At 38.2% G+C, this 22,422-nt stretch overlaps 1 protein-coding gene across 3 annotated transcripts in view; it reads right to left on the reverse strand.

The window, feature by feature from the left end:
• rapgef4a (Rap guanine nucleotide exchange factor 4a) overlaps positions 1 to 20,275 on the reverse strand; it is a 36,937-nt gene extending 16,662 nt beyond the window's left edge. For 2 of the 3 annotated variants that reach the window (XM_085249305.1, XM_085249304.1), the window contains exons 1-5: positions 20,131 to 20,275; positions 16,826 to 16,968; positions 16,646 to 16,734; positions 15,970 to 16,116; positions 2,077 to 2,149 (exon numbers count right to left, since the gene is read on the reverse strand). In XM_085249305.1, coding sequence (XP_085105431.1) covers positions 2,077 to 2,149; positions 15,970 to 16,116; positions 16,646 to 16,734; positions 16,826 to 16,968; positions 20,131 to 20,198 — 520 coding nt within the window. In that variant the 5' untranslated portion in view covers positions 20,199 to 20,275. Of the gene's footprint in view, positions 1 to 2,076; positions 2,150 to 8,668; positions 8,907 to 15,969; positions 16,117 to 16,645; positions 16,735 to 16,825; positions 16,969 to 20,130 lie in introns of those variants that run through there. The other variant, XM_085249306.1, reaches the window with a different exon arrangement.
• Between the last annotated feature and the right edge of the window lie 2,147 nt (positions 20,276 to 22,422).

Here is a 22,422-nt window from a genome sequence, read left to right on the forward strand (position 1 = left end):
TCTGACCTTTGGCTTCAACAAGGCATATTTACGAAGAGAACTCCCGCTCTTCTTCTGACCATTCTCTGTAAACCAATACTGTAAGTTGTGTTCTGAAATACTCCAACCAGCCTGTCAAGAACCAACAACCAAACCACGTTCAAAGATGTCTTGAAAATATCTACATGCCTAAAATTGTATCGCGTTGTTTCATTTCTTTCTACATTTTATCTGCTCTACTGCCAGCGTGCAAACAACTGTCAAAAATAAAAATAAAAGTACTCACTTTTAGTACAGGATGGAAAAATGTTTACATCCTAACATTTTGTGAAAAAACTCCATACATAGTTGCTTTTACAGTTGACATCATGGTTTCTGTTTAATATTAATCCTTAAAAAAATAAATTTCCCCAAAGTTCTCCTCACCACAAGTGCAAAAAAGAGTGAAAAACACTGAAAGCACAAACATCTTATATAACCTACTGTATACGTGGTTCAGCCCGGAGGATTTCTGCATTTTATTGAAACCTTCAGCAGCAGAGAGGGTCATTGCATTTCATGCTAACATTAAAGACATGTACCAGCCTTGCACGGTTTTAGTATGAATTATATTTTTCATGTTATGTGTTTGTATAGAATTTGTGCATGTTTACAGAAGTTAACACATCTGCCCATCATTCTGTTTGCAAAGCTGTGATATCAGTCCGTTCATTCAACCAGGAATGTAGAGTAAAGTGAAAGTTAAACCAAGTGTTAGTCATTTGCCAGGAAAGAAATATTTTCCATTGTAGTGGCCAAACAAATGCATGCTTAGGTGGAGTGCATGACTGGAGTGAAGGAAACAATGCTGACCTGTTAATAACAAAGTGATTTAAAAGCGCACTGTAAGAAAACAGTTTAAAACATGTTTAATTCATTTGATTTGCTGTGACAGTAACAAAGCGGCTGAGCCTCTGCACAGGAGAGTGCTTCAGCCTCGAGCCGCCGGTGCTTGTGTGACTTATGTCTTTCTGCATCCGTGCATCGAGTTCAGGCTGTAAAACCCCTCAGTACTCAACTCTATGCTGCAAAAATACTCAAACCCCAGCTCTTATATTGCTGCAGCAAAGCATGCAGCAACCAAAAAGGCACATCCACTTTTAAAAGCTACAGTAGTTAATAAAATCTTAGCTTTAGGGACTGTAAGTTTGAGGCTGGGAGTTCTTTACAAGAAAATCTTTAAAAAGCATTTTCTTTCAAATATGTCCATCATCATTAAAAATACATAACAATAGACAGTGACCCCAGTGTTGGTAAACCAGCAGACTATGGATTTATGGACTGCCGTTCATCATTTTTATGATACGTGACTTTGAAGCAAGTTAAGTGCTCTGTTTGAGCAGAGCAAAGTCAATATCAAGTTAGGTTGCAACAGAAAAGCAGAAATAATAGTATCAGCCTCGACACAATGCCAGAGGTTCCAACAGTAATGGAGTTAGTCAGAAAGAAATACAATAAAAGATCCTTTTTATTCGTAGGAGCAGAAAAATTGGTTGTTTGTAAAAACATTTATAAAGTCAGAGGAGCCATTTACTGTAAAATGAAGAATTTCTTCTTCATCTTGATAAACTCTGAAAACAATCAACATACTAACACTGAAGTAAACTGAATCAACTTGAGGACGGCATGACAGCCGAGCAATTAGGAAGCACATCAGCAGTGAGTACTTTTTTTCTGCCTGTACTCCTGCTCCATTTCATTTAGTGAAACGGAGGCGCCCTTTCTCTAAATTTCCTGTCTCTCTACACCGTCGGCCACAAAAATGTTTTATCATTTGTGACATAAAAGCTGCTGAAAGTAAAACAAATCCACAAGCTTTTAAGACTATAACCATCTGTACAAGCTACTGTGTTTAAACGTGTCGGAGCATCAGCACTGCGACATTTTACAGTTGAATGTTAGCATGACATTTTATGCAATGTTCAGTGAACGCTTCAAAATCACAGGACAGGCTGTGATTTTGAGGCATTTGTTGATTATGATGGCGTAACTGCTAATAATAACTGACAAAGTTAGGAATGAAATATATAGTTGTTAGGTCCAAACGAGGTCACTTACTGTCTGCGTTACAACCGCTTTCCATGACACCATAGGGTGGGGCGAGTAGTCCAGCCATACAGTGATGATATTTCTATAAAAATAAAAGCAAATACCAGTTACACTTGTAAATAAAATAATGTTTAATGTAAAGTAAATTGTATAATATATATATAATATGTATCAATAGGAATCAAATAAATGCATACAGGTGGAGTCAATCCATCATTATTACACCAAAACTGAAATTAAAATATACTCTCGATGGCCTTTATTTAGCTGCTTCTGACTCATCAAGGTGGCTGATGATCTATGGCAGCAAAAAGATCACAATAACTGGAAAAATACTTAAATGTGTCTCAGGAATCACTCTAGGACTCAAAAATCTATACTTCTTAAATGTCTTTCCATGTTCTTTAGCTCCCTCTTTTCCAGCATTTCCCATCTCTGCCTCTCATTAATGTGTTGTCTAACAAAGGCAGGACAAGAGGAATAGAAATCACCCCCACTGTCATCACTTGTCTCTAGGCTGTGTGGAAAAAATAAAAAGTCAATGAGGGTTTCGGGTGTCTGATGATATTTCATTCTTATTAGTCCTAACATGCAAATGTAAGAACGGTTCAGTGCATAATTATTAAAAATAGGGGAAAACCACATACAAATACCTCTTGTATGTTGCATATTTCTTTTTGCCACTAAGTACATGTCCATTAATGCTGTTCCAACTGCAGAGAGCCACAGAACAAGCACAGCAAGACAATACAAGTATACTTCCCTCGTACCATAATTGTGTCCTGAGGCAGCACAGATATTACATAATGAACATCATACTGCACCCGTGCACTTACAAATGCAATGTTTATGACACTGGAGCACTAATAGGACACTCCAACAGTAACCAGCGAGACAGGTTTTTTTTTTTCAAATTCAGGAATAAAAAACACTAAAAAGATGCATAGAATACCATTTAATTCCAAATTATTTCTGTGATTTTTAAACTAACACTGTTTTCCTAGCAGCATATTACTGTACAAATTGTGTTCAGCCAGCTTTGGAAGTAAAGTATAGTTAGATGGTACAGACAACTACCTTTTAATAACGTACACTTAGCCAGTCACACAGCAGTAGCTTGATGCATTTAGGCATGTAGACATGGTCAAGGTGACCGGCTAAAGTACGATCTGAGCATTTGGGGAAGAAAGGGGATTTAAGGAACTTTGCACATGCCGTGATTGTTGTCGGAAGACGGGCTGAAACTCCAGAAACTGCTGATCTGATGGGATTTTCCCACACAACCACCTCTAGACTTTAAAGATAATAGTCTAAAAAGAGAAAAGATTCAGTGAGCAACAGTTCTGCTTTGAACTGATAGGAAGGCAGCAGTAATTCAAATAACCATTTTTAACATGCAATGTATGCAGAAGAACATCTCTGAAAGTACAGCAGAAGACCACACCAGGTCCATACACAGTGTATACCTTCTGATGGCTGCTTGCACCAGGTTAATGTGCCACAAAATTCAGATTAACTCAGGCTTTATTTTTGAATATGACAATGATTTCACTGTATGCGAGTCACCTCCATAGTCAGCGGAGCTTCAATAGAGCACCTTTGGGATGTGGTAGATTCTCATCATGGACATGCAGCTGAAGAATCTGCATATCTGAAAATCTCTGAGGAATGTTTCTTTGTTGTTCCACAAAAAACTAAAGCATATCTGAAGACAGAATTGGGTTGAACTGGTACTAAAAAGGTACAAATAATAAAGCATTGAGTGAGTGTGCATTTGTTATCGTATTTTAAACTTTGTCAATCAAATAACGAGATCTGCATACATAAATACATCACTCCAACACAGCTGATTGTTAAAATTATATCTTCTTAATAGGAATTTGCCAAGTAGATTGACAACTCAAGATTAATATGGGGTGAAAGACAAACAAAAACTGATTATGTGCTGCAGCCACTGCGTAATAGGTCAATAAAAAACTGATTGAGGACCACTTAGTGCCAGACCAATTTTCCCCACCATCCTATCTTCTGGTCAGTGGAGACTGAATGAAGGCAAGAACTCTAGAGCCCTTTGTTCCTCTGATGGCAGCGTACTCAGAGGTCATGCTTTAAACTCAATTCTGCACTCTGAAGTCAGTTAATCACTTAAGCAAGCCCTCAGTGGCACACAACCTTTTCCCTCAAGCCTTTTAGATATACCTCAGTGGCCTCAGGTTGTAACTTGACTTGTTGCTCACCAAGATACTAAAAGATATAAGCTCTCCAAGCTCCGATTTTGATAATGTGCCTGCTGTGAACATGCAAAACAAGATATTTAATTTTAAATTAATCAATGCAAAAGCAGTGATTCAGTCAGAGTCCGGCAATTCTATCAATCTTGGCTGACAATTAAAGGATTTAGGATTAAACTGAGGCACGCATGAACAAATGAACTCAATCCCTCTGAGCCAGTAAAGCCATGCTCCCTGAGGGACTGAATGCAGCAGATGGGATGGGAGCGTTGTTTTCGAGGGGGATTAGGACCACTGTCAGGTGTGTAAAAAGCAATCAGTTTCTATTTTATTCGTAATGACGTCTTTGACTCTTGTGATACACAACACGATATTTTCTGCAGGGAATTGTTTTAATACCAGCTCACTGTAACCTGCCATGTTTTCAGGACTGTCTAACCTTTTGCCTGTATAAAAACTGTCTTTGTTTTATTTTAAAACATCAGGCATGTAATAATAAAATCTTTTAAGTCATTAAAAAAGAAGTTTCTCACTCGGATGTCATTTTTTATCATCATTCTTCACTCAGTTTCTTCTGGTTTGATGGTATATTAAATGAAAAAAAAACATATTCGTTTTTTCATAAAAGTCTCGGATGAGAAAATTAGTTCAAAATGTATATCATTTTCTTTTATTTAATAAATGTATTTTTTTCTTTTTTATAAATGCATCAAATAGTAATAACAGTTAGTTGTGGTTTTGCTTCTAAAAATCCATACTCTCATGTTTACGCTCTTTTAAGAAATAGTAAAGCTTCATGCAGATTCGTTTACCATACTGCAAAGGGAACATTCAAAACGGACATTTCTTATTTCTTTGTAACAAGTTAAACAAATAGTTAGACAGTTATATTTTTAATGTATAAAAACACAACATAAAACAATCTAGTCGGTATCTTCTGGAGAAAATTAGCATTTATAAGCCAGACATTAGAGAGGCAACAATCTCGTCGAGGCGTACTTCCTGAAATGTCAAACTGCTGCTTAACTGAAATGAATCAGTCTGATTATTCACTCACTGGCCTTTATTGCTTTCATCCAGATTAGAAGATTATTAGAGCATCAAATCAGCTCGCAGATCAGCTAGACTGGTTCAAACTGCAGCTATACTACAATTACTTTGATAAGTAGATTTGGCGCAAAAGTCATTTCTGACATTTTATGAGGCTCGTTTATTAAGCTGTCTAAATGTGCCGGGATTGCTCCTCTGAAATGCTAATTCAAATATTTATTTCTCAATAAAATAGCAACAGCATCTGCTGCTCTGTGGTCTGCCAGACTCATCAAACTCACCAAACTCGCAGTAGCCCTACTCAGCCATACCTGCCCAGTCTAACTGTGCCTCTCAGACATTACCTTATTCCTAAGACTGAATTTAGAGCCAACTTTGATTCAGCCTTTTTGATCATTTATTATAATTAAAGTCCTTAACTTTGGTAGGTAACTTGGATCCAGAAATCTTTCAACCATGACAACATGGACACTAACAATACTCAGGTAGGCTTTGGCCTTTAAATGATGCTTGATTGATTCCTCTCTTTCTTTTCCCCAGTCAAGTCTGTCCCGTATTTAGCAGGTTAAAATAAAATAAACAATAAAAGGCGACTCAAATAGACCAATACGGCAAGGCTGGGTTGGTAAAGTAAATCTGTTGGACATTTTTCTTTGCCTTTAGACAATAATTATGATGGCAAAAGAGCCAAACAGGACAGGCAAAAATAAATAAATAAATAAACAAATAAATAACATATCTGGCGATACATCCGTTGCTGGAAATTTCTTCTTGTTAAAATTGAGTTTTTCCTTCCCACTGTTGCCAAAGTGCTTGCTCACAGTGGGAAAGACATTCTTTGGTTTTTCTCTGTATGTATTATTGTAGGGTCTACTTTACAATATAAAGTGCATTGATGCGACTGTTGTGATTTGGTGCTGTATAAATAAAACTGAATTGCATTGAAAAAAAAAAGATGCTTGATTGGCACTCAGGGGCGCATACAGCACTACACTATTCACAGCAATTACACCACAAAGTGAACATGAACCACCTTTCATGTTGTTTACAACAAATTGTGATCAAACTATCCAAATGTTGTAGCAGTAATGTTTTTTCTAATTTTCTAATTTTCAATGTGTTCTGCTTTCAGAGATGATGTTCTGCATACGTTGGTTGTAACAAGTGTTGCTGGCAAGTGTTATAACAGCTGTAAGCATTTTATCAATTCGCCTTTGACCTGTGACATCACCAAGCTATTTTAACCCAGAGAATAGCTGCTCACTGGATGTTTTCTCTTTTAAGTCCATTTTCTGTGAACCCTGATGATGGTTGTGTGAAAGTATCTTTAGGAAGGGAGAATGTACTGGTTCAAGTTTTTAACACAGAGTCCGTATTAGGACTCACAAGCAGTTTGGAAAATAACATCCACACTTGTACTTGAGCTGATTCTGACAGCATAATGTGCAAAGCATCAATTAGAAAGACCAAATAAGATATGCAAATCAAATTATCCTTCACAGTTTGTCATTAAGTCAGCAAGCACAATGGATTAGTCAGCCCACAGTTTTTGATTCAACCCTTTATCCAAATGAATGACTGTTTTATTTCCATGACTAAATTCATGAACTTTTGCTTAAAGCAGATCAGTAATTTTACAAATACTTCAAAACTAAGAATGATGCTGTTTAAACTGATAATAGAGCAGACCAACACATCATGAAATTATTATTTACAATTATTTACAGTTTTGGACATCAAACATGGTGAAATAGGACACTGTGGTGTAAATTCAACATGGGAATATTGTTTTCATCCATTTTTTTCTATTCATTTTTACAATTACATTTCACTTACTGTTAAGTTTGGTTTTTACCTTTGTGCAAAAACTCTATATTTCATAAATATTTCAAACAATTGCAATGAGAAAAAGCTCATCGTTGGAGTCGAATGCTCGGAGTAAAAGCAGAACTATAGATAATAGATCTAAAAAGTTCAACTCAAAGAGCAGCTTAAAAAGGTCCCCTTTTCAACCTGAAGTATAGAAATGAGGTATAAACATGCTTTAAAAATATGAATTTACTCATTTGAAGTAGCATCTTCAAAGCTGAACCCAGAACAAAGGATGAAGTTCAAAGAATTATAAATAATAAAAAAACTATGTTCCTGAAATTTCTGAAAACAAAAGGTTCAAATGTAATGTTTGTCCACATTCACTCTATAGAGACTAAAAGTGAGCAGATTTCAACAGAAAAGGTAATCTTGCACTTCTGAGCAATACCACAGATTAACAATAGTGAAGTCAAGATTTTTTAATTAATTTTGCATCATAATCTCTCAGAGAGGATCACTACTTTTATTTTTTTGTTATTTTGTGTAAGTGTAATATCTAATATCACCCTTGGTGATTGCTTGTTGTGCAGTAACAAACACTGACAGTCATTAGTGCACATCTGACTTTTTTTTAAAGAGCCAAAATTTAGATTTCCATTTGCTCATCTTAATTTGTTAGGAAGGATTCAACCAGAAAAGGTCACAAACATCCAAAAACACGGTTCAAACTGACAGACGAGCCACGTAATGCTGTAAGCGTCACGTTAGCTAGGAGCGTGTAAGTATAGTGGCGTTTGAAAGATCAAATGAATAAGTCTGGATGTGCTCTTATACATCTCTTAACCCTGTTCTCTTATGATATGTCATTTTATGTTTTTCCATATGCATTAAACAACTAAAAAAACTGTCACCGTGATTTGAAAATTGCAAAATAAGCATCTAATGCACAAAGGTGGTGTACTTTAAAGAGATGACATATATGTTTTATATTATCTATGTCATAACAGCAGATCAGTGAAGCTATTAACCGGGTCATCTCAGTGCAGTCTCAGTTCAAGTTCCTTCACGGTCTTTCACGCTTGAGTACGTTACTGCGTTGTGAGCATCACCGTGCATGAATGCACGCCTGTATTTTGAATGATTCACGAGAGATTACATAAGCAAACGTAGTGCAAACTGTTCTGAAAGTATTCAGCAGTTATTCTGAATATTTATAGGGATGCTTTGAGTTAAAGGGAAACCATTTAGGGAAAAGAGCTTCATTTCTACAGTTATAGATTTTCTTCCAAACTAAATTCAAACCATGAGGTAGGACTGAAAAAAGTAAATTTAAGCTTTTAAACTGAACATTCAGGTTATCCTCATATATCTAAATTTGCCCCGGTAATTACAAGGTAACTATCCTGCAACTAGAAAGATAAATTTCTATGAAGCATTTTTCATTTCTACATTTTGTTTCAAATGCAACAAATCAATTTTTTATCGCTGGAAAGCTTTGCAAATGTTACCTAAAGATGCTACCAGAGTCCCATGCAGCCTGCTACTGAAAGCTTCGCCACGCTCTCTTAATCCAGATGTTGGCAAACACTCCAAGCATGTATGTCTGATTTTAAGATTTCCAGGGTATCAAGCAGTCTGTCGCAGGTCACAGTCAGCATGGTCCAGCAGGATCCAGCAACGCCCTCAAAACTGCTCTCAGAGCAGTGCGAGCAGACCGTCTCAGCCGGAGAGCTCAGCAGTGTGCCAGTCAGCTGCTGACTTCTTCTGAGCAGCAGTTGCTAGGTGATTACTCAACTCCAGTCACCGAGCACACGGGAGAGCATGCTCAATCTCTCCCTCTCTCTCCCTCTCTCTGTCACAAGCTCAAGCTTATCTATTCACACAATCCTGCTCATTTTCAGCATGGCCACCTTCATAAAGCAAGAGCAAAAGCCAATCACAGACAGGATGCGAAGACTAATGTTCAGGAAGATAAAACTGACTGCAATGAACTGCAGATGTGCCAATCAAAGCTGAATTGTGGTTTGATTTTTATTTCAAGTAAAGTCTAAAAACTGATATTTGGATGTTTGGATGTTTTCGTCTGCAGACAGAAAAAGTCTTGTGGCTTTGCACATTATGTGTTATACTTGGAAAAGTACCACCCTGCTTCTAGTTTGTCAGGTGTTTGACATCTGCCAGTATATATTGAAGTATATACTTCAATATACTTCAATCAATATTAAGAAATTAAACAGGGAAATGGTTGAAAAATACTTTAGAATACCAAGAAGCTATGAATACAATATAAAGAAAAACTTTAATTAAAAATACATAGGTAGTACATGCTGAATGAGTAGCATAGGCTGCTGAGCTACACCCAATAAGTAATATAAAACAGTTCAGTGTTTCCAGTTTAGTGCACTTTAATTTTCCACTGAAAAATTGTGCCAATCTTTAAACAGAATATGACTCAGTACAGCTGTGCTGTCTCATAAAACAACAGCTTTTTGCAGTTAAAACAGAGTTAAAACACTGCTCATTTTTGTATTTTGCCTTTTTATGGTTGTCTGACATATGACATTAAAAATGTGTGAGTTGACAGTTAATGAGTTGTTTTTATTGCATTTCCAGAACTTATGTGTGTCTTATAAAAGGCTGAAGAAGTACATAAAAACTGTGCAGCACAGACACTGAACCAATCAGTTGTGTTGTGTTTTTTCGAAAAGGAAAAAAAATGTTGTTTTGCGTATTTCCCGGTGTAACTTATCAAAATAACCCAATACTAGCTTCATATTTGCGGTAGTAGAGATACATAAAGATTTAAATTCATATCAATGTCCCTTTCAAGAACAGAGAAAATCTGAATCTTATCTCTGACTTTGTTACTTATCGGAGCCACAAGACAGCCATATTGGATTCCTGGAGGTGATTATTCACACTATTAAGTGTTTAACCTATATGCTCACTGGCCACTTCATTAGATACACCTGTTCAATTATTTGTTAACACAAATATCTGATCAGTCAACCACATGGCAGCAACTCAACAACACGATTAAGATGACCTGCTGAAGTTTAAATCGCATTTTTAGAAGGTCCCAATCTGGGATGTCTCCTGTAGGGTGTGGTCAGAATTTGTCATGAACAACATCGAAGCACAGATCCATCCTGCCTTATATTCTTTAGGGCACATTTTGAGCCTAAATCATACCTGAGATTGATTGACGCAAACATGACATAGAGTTAACTGTATTCAAATTGTGGAAAAGACAAATCTGTAGCAACTGTGTAATGCTATGATACCAATATAGATCAAAATCTCTGAAGAATGTTTCCAGCACGTTGATGAATCTATGCTACAAATATTTAAAGCATGAAGTTAAAAGAGAGTCCCCATTAACTAATGAAGCAAGGTATAACTAATGACATGGCCAGGGAGTGCATACAAAGAATATATCATCAGCAAAGTGAAAAAGTAGAAAGTAAAAGAAGCCAGAAAGCAAAATACTACACCAAGTGTCATCTAATGGATGTTTATTTATTTTAAAAATATTTTAATTATTAATTAGTCACATCACATGTCTTATCTCTCTTAATCCATCAAAAACAACCGAGAGTCATTTTACTTATTTATTAAGTATTTTGTCATTTACATTCTAATTTCTCAACATAAGACAATATGAAAATACCTACAAATTTAAATAGTTATTCAGTTTCTACAGCTATTGATCTAAGACAGAGAAGAAAATGGGATTACTAATGAGAGAAGGTGCTGAAACACACACTGATCACACAGGTGTAGGTGAGTGTGTCACTGTCAAATCTGACAGCCTGTCACATCCAGCCGAGAGAACAATAAGGGGCCTAGATTCTGCAACAACTTCAAGAGAATTTTGCAAATCAAATCATATTTTGATTTAACAATCTTGAATTTGAATTAATACAGGCTTGTACTGAACAGGCAATAGCATAAATTATCTTTTGTAGCTGATAAAGACAGTGGAAGAAGAAGATATCCCATTTTCCTTATTTTCCTCTCGTGTCACAAATTTGACCTGTAGGACTATGTGCCTTAACTTGCAAGCTTAACTGAGGTCGGGGACGCTGGTTGCATTACTCTGCCTTGCAATTTGGCTCTGTTTTTGTGAATTAAGAAAAATAAGCAGCCATGCTGGCAGTGTTATCATAGTTGGTTGTAAAATCTGGTTTGCCGTAAAAAAATAAAAAATAAACGTGTGTCAACAAAGTCAACAGGGTTCATCCTCTTGACACAATGACTGTGATGAGTCAGTCAGCCACATTGCTATCCACGGAGCAATTCTTCTAGTCTAGCTGAATAGGATTACAAAGATCAGCAAGGGCAGCTGCAGCTTCACAGGTGCTGTTTTATTTTACAGAAATTCATGTTGCAGGCTTACGATGATGTAACAACTCTGGGCGGAGATAAGGCAATTATACTATGTTGATACAATCTTCCTGCCCTTTCGTTGCACGTATCCACCGACCGCTCCTATCAGAGGATATATGTGGCCTGATTTTTCCAACCTCCCCCTTACCCAGTCCTCAGACTCTAGAGGGCATGTTGCATCCCTGCCACTTCCTATTCATCACTTTTTTCCACGGGTTGCACACCGGGTTGCTTCTATAGACTGATGATACTGACATACCAACCTCCCTGCTGGGCTCAGCAACCAACAGACCTGCCCTAAGGATGAAAACACTACACATATAAGCATCTGTAATTCCATTTTACTCAATATACTATATGTTGAGTGTGCACATGCCTATAAAACTCCCTTTGTCAGATCTGATAGAAGATAACAAAGCCTCCCGTCCAGGCGGCCCCCAGGCTGATGTGATTGTAATACAGCCGCCTTGCCACCCAACAAGCACAAATTACAATTGTGTTGTTTCAATCACAGTGGCCATCGGAAGCAGGAAACAAAGTAAAGAGTAAGCTGATGACCAGGCCGTCTATGCTTCAGTCAGCCTCCCTGTGTATGCTGAGCTTGGCTCATGTCTGCTATGTTAAACAAACAAGCACACGGACAGCTTCTGTCACGTGCCGAGCTACATGAAAGGCGCTCTCGGTGCTCGGACGATTCAGCATAAGAACATAAATATTAAAATTGCACGCATGGGCGCTCAGGCTTTAATATGCATAGATGTCATACACCAAGACATACAACATTTTAAGGAACAAATATGGAGCAAAGTGTCTTGTTAACATTAGTGTAGAAAACCTTTATTTATATGAACTGGTGAAAATGGTGAAAATGAAAGGACAAAACCTGAACCTTTGACCCCCTGTGGACCAGATGTTGACGTAATTTATCATCATCTGAAAGACCATTTCACAAGACAACCATCATCAAAACACCAATTGAGATAATATATATTTACCAGCCACTTTATTAGGTATATCTGTTCAACTGCTCCTTACTGCGACTTTCAAATTTGGAGGCGACTCATTAGATTTGCGAATGTAGACATGGTCAAGGATGGGGGCAAAAGGTGGGTCAAGTGACACTAAATGTGTCACAGTTGTTGGTCCTAGACGACTTGGTCTGAGAGTTTCACAAACTGCTGATCTCCTGGGATTTTTCTTCACAACAATCTCTAAGATTTACAGAGAATGGTCTGAAAGAGAGAAAATATCCAGTGACTGAGCAGCAGTTCTCTAGGAGAACTCTTGTTGATATCAGATGTTAGAGAAGAATGGCCAGACTGCTTCAAGCTGAGACGAAGACAACAGTAATACAAACAACCAATCATTACAACCAAGGTATACAGAGGAGCATCCCTGAATAATCAACACATGAAACACTGAAGCAGATGGGCCACAGCAGCAGAAGACCATACCAGGTGCCACACCTGTCAGCTGTAAACAGACAACTGAAGCCAAAATTGGCACACTGTGTCGAGTTCTGATGCAGTGGGTGGCAGGGTAAAGATTTGGTGTAAACAACATGAAAGCATGGATCCATCATGCCTTATATAAGTGGTTTTTAGGCAGGATAACATGTCATGTAATAGATTTGAAGGCAACAAAGGTGGTGTAACCTTGTGATGCTATCATATCAATATGGACCACAGTCTCTGAAGAATGTTTCCAGCACCCTGTTGAATCTATTCCACAAAGAATTGAGGCACTTCTAATGGGAAAATGGTGAATGGTGAGTGTACTTTATAACTCCAAGTGACTTCCGGAGACTTGAAGAATCAACGTGCTAAGGCACGTCAAAGTATTTTCCCAAATGCATTTACTATGTTACGTTTATCCAATTTGTCACCTCTCTGTAATTCTTTTATTTACTGTATTATTCCAAACAGAAGGTTGAAACACCTACAGAAAAAATACACTAAATTATTCACGAGTATAATCATAAATAAAGCTAGTGTTGTTCTCACTCTTGCAAAATTTTCTAAGACTGCTTGGCCAAAGGCAAGGGGACAGTTCTGTGTTGTAGGGAGGAGGAGGTGGTGGAGGAGGAGGTGGTGAAGGAGGAGGCGTGTAGCTTTGTTTAAATGCTTCCTTTGGCTCAGACCGGAGCAGGTAATATATTTCCTTTAGCATCACTCTTTTCCCATCTCCTCACATTAGCTGTAATCAAGCTGTATTCTTCTTTTCACCCAATCTTTCAGGGGCTGGAAGCAGTAAGAACACTGACCTCATGCAGCTTAACATTCATCATGCACCACAGAATGCAATTCAGCTTAAATTAAGACCCTGTGAAGCAGCTGAGCTTTATCTGCAAAAGCAACCATCAAGACACGCAGGAAACTTAGAGTCACCACAGCACATCAGAAGTGGCTCACACAGTCTGATGTCTGATGCCACCAGTAACAAGATACACCTTAAACAATCGTTCAGCACTGCAGTAAAACTAGGAGGAAAAAAATAAGCACATATGCCTGGAAGAACATTCAGGCGAACTGTTTGTATGACCAACAAACTGCAAAATACAGAAATGATCATCTGTCTCGATTGTGTGAATTTTGACCGCAGTGCTGCTCAGGTACAGGCTGGCTAACTCAGCACATCTAACAATAGAAGATCCATGTATTGATGCTAATGCTGTAAATCACTTTTCTGTTTTTTTAGATGAAGTTCTGTACAAGAAACACTGCAAGGACGGGAGACATCTCAGCGTAGGACATATATCATTTAGAGAGCTTCAACTTTAAACTACCCATTATCCTTTTTTTCCTACACAAAAATACCAATTACCTTGAGAAATTTTTAAAAAGCCTCAAAATTCCATGTGCAAACGTACTACATTAAAACCATAATGAGCACTGGAGAACTCAGAAAAGTGCCTGGTAAGATCCTTGCCTTTTAACAGCTGTACCTGTGATGCTGCAAAATAATACTTACAAGCCCAAGTCTTAAAGTTAGATTTAAACACTTATACTGTAATATTATTAGTTAGAAAATACAAGAATGGACCGTCAAACAAGCAACAAAGAGGACCAAGGTTGAGCAGAAAGCATTTCAGTGCCATTATCTAAGGAATGTATCTATCATGGGTGTGACGCCCTTCACAAACCTGAGTTTGAAACTGGTGCTGTGGGAAACTCTTTCCAAATATAGACACTCATTAATTTAAAAAAATCAGAAGCCTCGAAAAAATAGTATCTGTTTATCTTCATGCGCCAAACAGCATCTTCACCATCACTTTGCAGTGAGTCTTTATATTAAGTAACAAACAAGACCAGAAAGATCCAAGAGTGAGATAAGACAATCTGGACACCAGATACAGAAGCTCGAAAATCTAATTTGAGACGAACCGAACTGAAGAGGTCGCCCGGGGGCAGAGGTGAAATGTGTATCCCCGTTGAACTTCCGCGTGAGCATACACACAGCCAAATTAAAGTATCCAGCCACACACAGCTTCTGATGGTCAGTGTGCTGGAACAGACACAGCCTATAACTTAACCTGCTGATGCCCTTTGGTCCCAAAGGAAATGGGCTGTCTCTCTCTCAGGAACCCAGCCCAGCTGAGGGGGAGGTGAGTGACGAGAGGAACTTCTACACAGCATGGCACCCACCGGCTCACAGTAGCAGGAGACAGAAAGACGAGTGAGATATTTCTGACTGAAGCGGTCCATGAACATTATGTTTGTCTTTAATTTACAGTATTTAAACGTTTTATACTGAATGTTACTGCCCAGTTTTATACTTACACTGAATGACTGCTGAAATGATGCTAGTGTGAGTGAAAACACAAGGCTGGAGAGAGAGTTTCTCCTCAGAGCTACACTTCCATCTAGTGGTCAAAAGGGATAAACCAACCACTCATAAGTCAAAATCAGACGGAGCACTAGCAGAAGGTTACAGTAAAAGAATTGGACAGATTTTTTCCTCCAGAGGCCCAACAATAAATTCATAACCCAACCTTCGCTGATCCACAGGTGGTGTACACCACCTACGCTCTGGAGAACGCTCAGCTCAATTCGTCACAGTTTTCAGATTTAACATTTCAGCTGCAACAAGAACAAGCTAGGACAGGTGGCTGTTCTCTGACTTTAAGCAGCCCCCTCAGTTACTCACAAATTAAATGATAACTGGAAACCAGCATGTGCTGCCTTTGAGCTACCCACTCAGCTGATAAGGCGCTGCTTTGTCTTCAAATGATCAAAAGCGGTCTGAATTTTCTGTTTATCACTAAAATGAGAGAAGTTAGTTCCTATGGACACATTTATTCCATAGCATTTTCAAATCTTACTTTGAGACTTTGATATCTGAGATGTGCCACAAATCGTAATGACCCAGATAATTTCTGTACTCTGCAACAAGTATAGACGGAGCAAAACGAGGCACATACCTCCCACAGAGACCTAAACTCCCTCTGCTCGATGCGTAGGAGCTCACTGAATTCCCGTGTAATGATGGTAGCATGTCGGGGAGTGTTATCCAGGATTGACTCCCCAAAGGCCGTTCCCGTCCCCAGTGTGCATATAGTAACAGCATCCTACATGAGACACACCAACATCACACACATTCCTCTTAGATCATTCCTTCATTGGGATTAAAAGCTTTCAACTAGATGAGAATGCTGTGAAGTTCAAATGTAATATTCTTAGCAAATGAATTTATGCCGATCGCACAACTCTCGAAGGTTAAAGAACTCCTGAGCACTCCATACACTCAACAAGATACAAACATATCACTCCAGTAAGCACCCAGACAAATAGGCTAAGGTGTGCAAAGTTCCACTGTTAACAAATGGTCAGTAATATTCCCTCATCTAACTTTTATTTTTCAAGTCTGATGAATTTCAGGTGGAGCTTTGCTTACAAAGTTACCGAGATCTTCACAGAAAGAGTAATTCAGCTTTGGGTGCAAATTTGGAGCATTAGTGTGTGAAGCTAAGATTGATTAAGATGAGTGTGATCTTGTGTGATACGTATGAAAGAAGAGAGCGATTTCTTTTAATTATCAATTACTTCATCAGCCTTCATTTTAATCTGGGGCTTTATGTAATGCTCGTGAAATTATACCTGATAACTTGATGTCTCGGACACCTTTACATCCAGCGAACCTGAGAGAACAGCATACCAGCACGTGCCAATATCTCCTTGTCGAAATACTGGGGGGGGGGAACAGTTTGAGAAAAGAAGATAAAAATAGATGCACCGTCTTGTCCTCAGATTAGTTTCAGAGCTCGCATTTTCACCTACTGGTGATGCCTTTTTCCAAGCACTCGTAAAATCCGCACAGGCATATCTGCTGCAGCAAACTGGGGTGGAATCTCTCAAAGGCCTTCACATTTTTCAGCCGTGCCAGGATTATGTCAACATCTGCCCCCGAGCGCTCTGCTGGTCTGGAGAAATACAAAGAACAGCGTGATGTACAGTTAACTAAAAATCTACATGAAAAGCTAACTGCAGAGCTGCAGAGCCTGCATCATTCAAAGCAACTGAACCTTTTTTTAAGTAAAGTTTACTTTGAACTCTGAAACATGAAGTCTGCAGTAGACACCATTAAATTCTAACACTGTACTATTCTATTTAACAAACTTGAAAGTCAATATTTGGTATGACCACATTTATTCTTCAATACAGCCTCAAAATCTCTGACAAATTCTTTCTTGTAATTAAGTAGTCTTTGGGAATAGTTTTCCAGGTTTCTCGAAAGCTCTTGTTTGGATGTTGGACAACTATTGCTCAAGAGCACCTTAAAAATTAAAAGAAAGTCTCAAGACTCTTGCATGGGTTATTTTAAGCTGTGGATCATGCAAACCTATTTTAACTGAGTCCAGGAATAAAAATATAGCAATTAACAGAATATGTACTCTTTAATAAAAGCACACCAAATTTAGTTTGAGATTATCTCTCGCATCTGTCTCATTTAGAACAATTTGTTTTTATTCTACAGTCAGATTTTTGTTGAACCAATAATTTCGTTCCTCTCAAACAATAACTGTCAATTTCCCAGTGTGCACGGCTGCTGCATTCATGAGTTGCATTGCAGCAATAAGAAAGGCTTTATTTCCAAAGTTGCACAGACCTTAGAGTAAAAATTTCTTTTGTTCTTTTATTTAAATTGAAAAGCCTGACCCAGTTTTGACTCCATTTTTAATGGCACGTTCAAACTGAATATCATTTGTTATTGCACTAATCCCTGCACTGAATTTTTACCTCTCTGTTCTGTGCCTGTCTCACTTTTGTTACACTCAGTCCAGAGCCTCTGATGTAACTGGTGGGTGGATAAACTGCAGCTTACATCACCTTTGAAACAAGGTCCGGCTTTTGAAAAAAAGTGAAACCAAACATTATCAATAATTCAAAGATGGAAACAACCTTTGTGCTTTTGTTTTTTGAAAATGTACTGCTCTATAGTTTTACAATACACTAAGTAACAGCTTGCGGGGAAAAAAAAGACTTTTCATCGTGTATTCCCTGGAAACCTTTAACCTCACATTATGCCTCTATAATTGTATGTACTCCTTGATAAGACCCTATGTTCAGCAGTGCAGCCGCTTTGAATGTATTCTGTTTTTCTACCCTGCATTATCATAATCAGGACAAGGCAAGAGAAAGAGAGACTGCGAGAAAGAGCGAGATGTGTGGGAGCCTGACTTTCAAAGCCAGTGTCTGTTTGAAAACTGACCTAGATGAAAAAAACAGAAAGAACAGAGAAAAAAGCAGAAAGTGCCAGTTTGACGTGCAAGTGAGAAACGATTATCTTCATCATGCAAGCTTGTTACAATTTGTACAATGCAAACAATGATCAACCTAATGACCAGTAATCCAACCTGAGATGTCAAATAATGAGCGTATTGATGAGTGAGATGTAATTTGTCTGTGAGCTTAGTTCAGGAAATGACACAACTGCTTTTCGTATTCACCAATCTTTTCCAAACTGTTAAATAATCAAGCAGTTTGGATAAACTTAGATGTCTATCATCCACTGAATTTCAATGTAAAAGTGTCAAATGAATGATAGGGTGACTCATGGATGCTGTTTGCTGTTTGGAAAAGGTGAGTCACCCAAGAACCATTTGACTTGAGGGACACAGGTGGCTTCTACAAGCAAGCAGAGGATATTACTGTGTAAACACGTCTGGCACCCTGTGTCACTTTGCTGTGTGTAGCTGTTGTACTTTGGACCTTTTGATATATGCTGCACCCCTTATTGTCATCATCCTGTAGATCAATAGTAAGCAACCCACTAACACCTGAGCTGCATCCAGTATATACTTGCATATTGGCCAAACTGTCTAAGCATGTAAATGTAAAAAATAATGTAAAAAAAAAAAAAACATGCAGTAAGAATTAAAATAGATAGATAGATAGATAGATAGATAGATAGATAGATAGATAGATAGATAGATAGATAGATAGATAGATAGATAGATAGATAGATAGATAGATAGATAGATAGATAGATAGATAGATAGATAGATAGATAGATAGATGTGGCCGTGGCCAAAACAGACTAAAGGGCCACATCTCTGTGACAAAACCATCAACACAACAAATGGTGAAGCCAGCCTGCCTGCAGTTTTTCTGACTTCATAGTGTAGAGGTTAACACATTCACCTAAAAAGTGAAAGATCCCTGTTTGATCCAGCAGAAGATAGAAAGAGTCAAGGAGGGGCAATCGTTAAAAAAAAAATCTATGAGGTTAAACACGCAGAGTTACCTGCTGTGGTGACTGTTTGTGAATAAGGGAGCAGCAGAAAGAAGCAGTACTTTATATGAGTCCTCAGTAATACTTGTACATGGCTGCCATGTTGGCACAATCAAGTCAAAAGAGCACAAGATTGAAAAGTTGACTGATTTTCCTGCAGCATTATGCCAAGCAGAAAAAAGATTTTTGCTAGCTGAAGGACTCCAATATAGTTAATGGTCATAGCTTGGCCACCCTTGCAATAATCCTCTATGTCCGCCTGCATTCAGCAATTTCATTACTGCTCACGGCAAAAGTTGCAGAACAAATTTCTCTCAAATAAAAAAGTACTATACATTATAACCATGACACATATTAAATATCTTTTAATGTCTTATTATAATGATATCAGTATTTGATCTTTGATCTTCCAGTAGTCACAGAAAGCAGTTTGCTGCTGATTATTACAATAATCCCAGATAGTGAGCAATTGAAGTAAGTAGAATGCATCAAAGAGCCAAGTAATTGGCAAGTAATTTGACATAATTAATAAATCCCAGTCTGAAGCTGATGCCTTTGCTTTCCCCAACTCTACAGCTAAGTGGATCACTGTGCGTGACTCCTTTAGTCAACAGTGAGGTCAGAGGCTGTAGGAAAGGTAACCTTGGCGCGTCCAAGGATGCACTAACTCAAGCTGTGATCGGACTCACGACGTCCTAATTCCGTTTATTTGAATGTTTAAATGCAGCCACTGAAACACAACGCCCAAGTTCCTTACAGGATAAAAATCCAAATCGCGATATTTCCTCGTTAATTCATCGCTCTTACACTAGCCTGAGATGGGTCGGGTGAAATGGTATAAAGTGATTACCTCTTATCCAGACAAATCATCCACTCGGCAGATTCCGAGGAATGTGAAGAAGTGTGCGCTGCTACCATCTTGCGATCCTGCTGTTGCTGCTGCTGCTGCTAATGCGGAGGAGAGGGCTGGACCAACGACAGCAGCTTCATCTGCCTTCACTCACTCACTGCTGACAGTCCTCGCTGTCCCTCCTTACCTGGGCGGGAGCAGCGTGGACGAAAAACAGCCCACACTGACGGGTTTTATGCAGCTGTAGTGAAAAGCTATGTTGTTAAGAAAGAAAATCTCAAACTGAGGACGGCAACAGTTTTCAGCAGAGATGTGGCTGGGGGGAAACAGAGCTCGGTCACTCATTATTTTTTTCAGCAATGGAGGTCAGTTTCTGCTATTAGGCACATGCAGGTAAAATGAACGCAGTCTCATAGATCAGTATGTCCCAGTGTTCGTGTTAAGATCAAACTGTTGCTTGGAATTTTCCAGTCATTTCATTTTTAGAGCTGTTGAACTTACACCGAGAGCTGTAAATAGAAGCAGCTTTTGTTGCTTGAATGAGGTGAGTCAGCACAAAGTGGCACTTCTCTACTGAAGGATACTGTTGCAAAGGTGAGGTGGAGGGCATACAGGTGACCTGTGATTGGTCGTAATCACATTAATGTTCATAAGTATTTAGACAGTGATAAAGCTTTTGTAGTTTTGCTTCTGTGAACCGCCACAGATGGTTTAAAATCAAACAATCGAGATGTGATTGAAGTGCAGACTTTCAGCTTTGATTTATTGGTTTTTACAGACCTTATTTTCTGAGTTTCCCCATTTTCAGAAGATCAAAATTAGTTGGAAAATTGACTGAAAAGCAGCTCCATGGCTAGGTGAGACCTGTTGTTCAGTTTTCCACTGGCATTTTCAATATGAGGTCCAAAGTGATGCAAAAATAAACCAACAGCAAACCACTTTAATTTTTTTATAAACAGAATGGAATAACAGGTTGACTAAACAACAACAAAAGACCCGGAAGACCACAGAATAACGTGTGATGTTACAGCTGATAGAAGTAGCAGGATGAACTCTGAAGTGTACAGGGATATAAGCTCCACTCAGATTCAGGCAAATGCTGAAAAACTAACCAGACAGCTCTTCACAGTGCAAATGGACAAAGAGCCAAAGTCGCAAAGGCAACCCAAGATTTCTCAGGGCAAAGAAATAGGATAGTCTTCGACGGCCAAGCCAGTCACCCGATCTAACCCAGTGGAGCATGCTGTTCAGACATTTAACACAAAACTGAATGGAGAGACACCCACAAACAAGCAGCATCCAAAGGTGGCTTTACAAAAGACCTAATGGAGCATCTCAAGGGAGGAAACAACATTTGGTGAAATCCATAGATTCTGGACTTCACGCAGTCATTGACTGGAAATGTTAGGACATGTATTTAAAACAATCCCTTATTTATTTAATATTTGTTTAATTTTGAGGGTCTGTCAATGGAGGTCTGTGCTTAGAAATAGCTACCACCTAAACAGTTTAAGTTAAATCCCTTTAATTTAAGCTGAAATTCTGCACTTAAATCACATTTTGATTGTCTGATTTAAAATCACTGTGATGGTGTAAAGATGCAAAATGGCAACAAAATCTTTTTTTTCTTATAGATTGTGGATCTGATCAATTACAGACTGCATACAGTCAAGTCCAAAACACTGAAGCAAACTATCTGAGTACACATGGCTGTTTTAACTGACTGCAGCACGCCTCTCATCCCTGTATAGTGGATGACATTTCCAACATATCAAAGTGGGAACATTTTCATAATAGCCATGAGAAAATTGGGCTTTGTTATGACAAGCCACATAATAAAAAGCCCATTGCTTTACTTCAGTTACCCTGGCAACAAAGTACCTCATAGAAAGAAATACCAAGCCTCTGTAATTATTTTCTTTTCCATCATCTGATGCTCAGATACCTTGGTACCTAAGTTACAGGCTTATGTTATTGGTTTATTTATTTATTTATTTATTTACTTAATTTTTACTGAACACAAGTCATCAGCACTAAAAGGCATAAAAGAAAACTCTTCCTAAAAAAAGATTTTTGTCTCTAATCTCAAGTAAAGAAAGTTTCATCCACAAGTTGACTAAATCATAATAAAAGTAGGGCTTCTAAGTATAGTCCTGTTTCCATCATTTAACTAAATATTTAGTTAATGCCTTTCAGGGTGAGGTTTGGATAGTTTGAGAGAAAAACCAAACAAGAAGCAGTCCAAGAGTAAAACCCTCGACCAGAGCAGGAATAATCTTGTACTTTCTATAT

This window comes from Mchenga conophoros, linkage group LG16 (genome assembly GCF_057382185.1).
Source record: "Mchenga conophoros isolate Kocher_MC1m ecotype Shallow Benthic linkage group LG16, M_conophoros_male_GT1.1, whole genome shotgun sequence".
Taxonomy (NCBI): Eukaryota; Metazoa; Chordata; class Actinopteri; order Cichliformes; family Cichlidae; genus Mchenga; species Mchenga conophoros.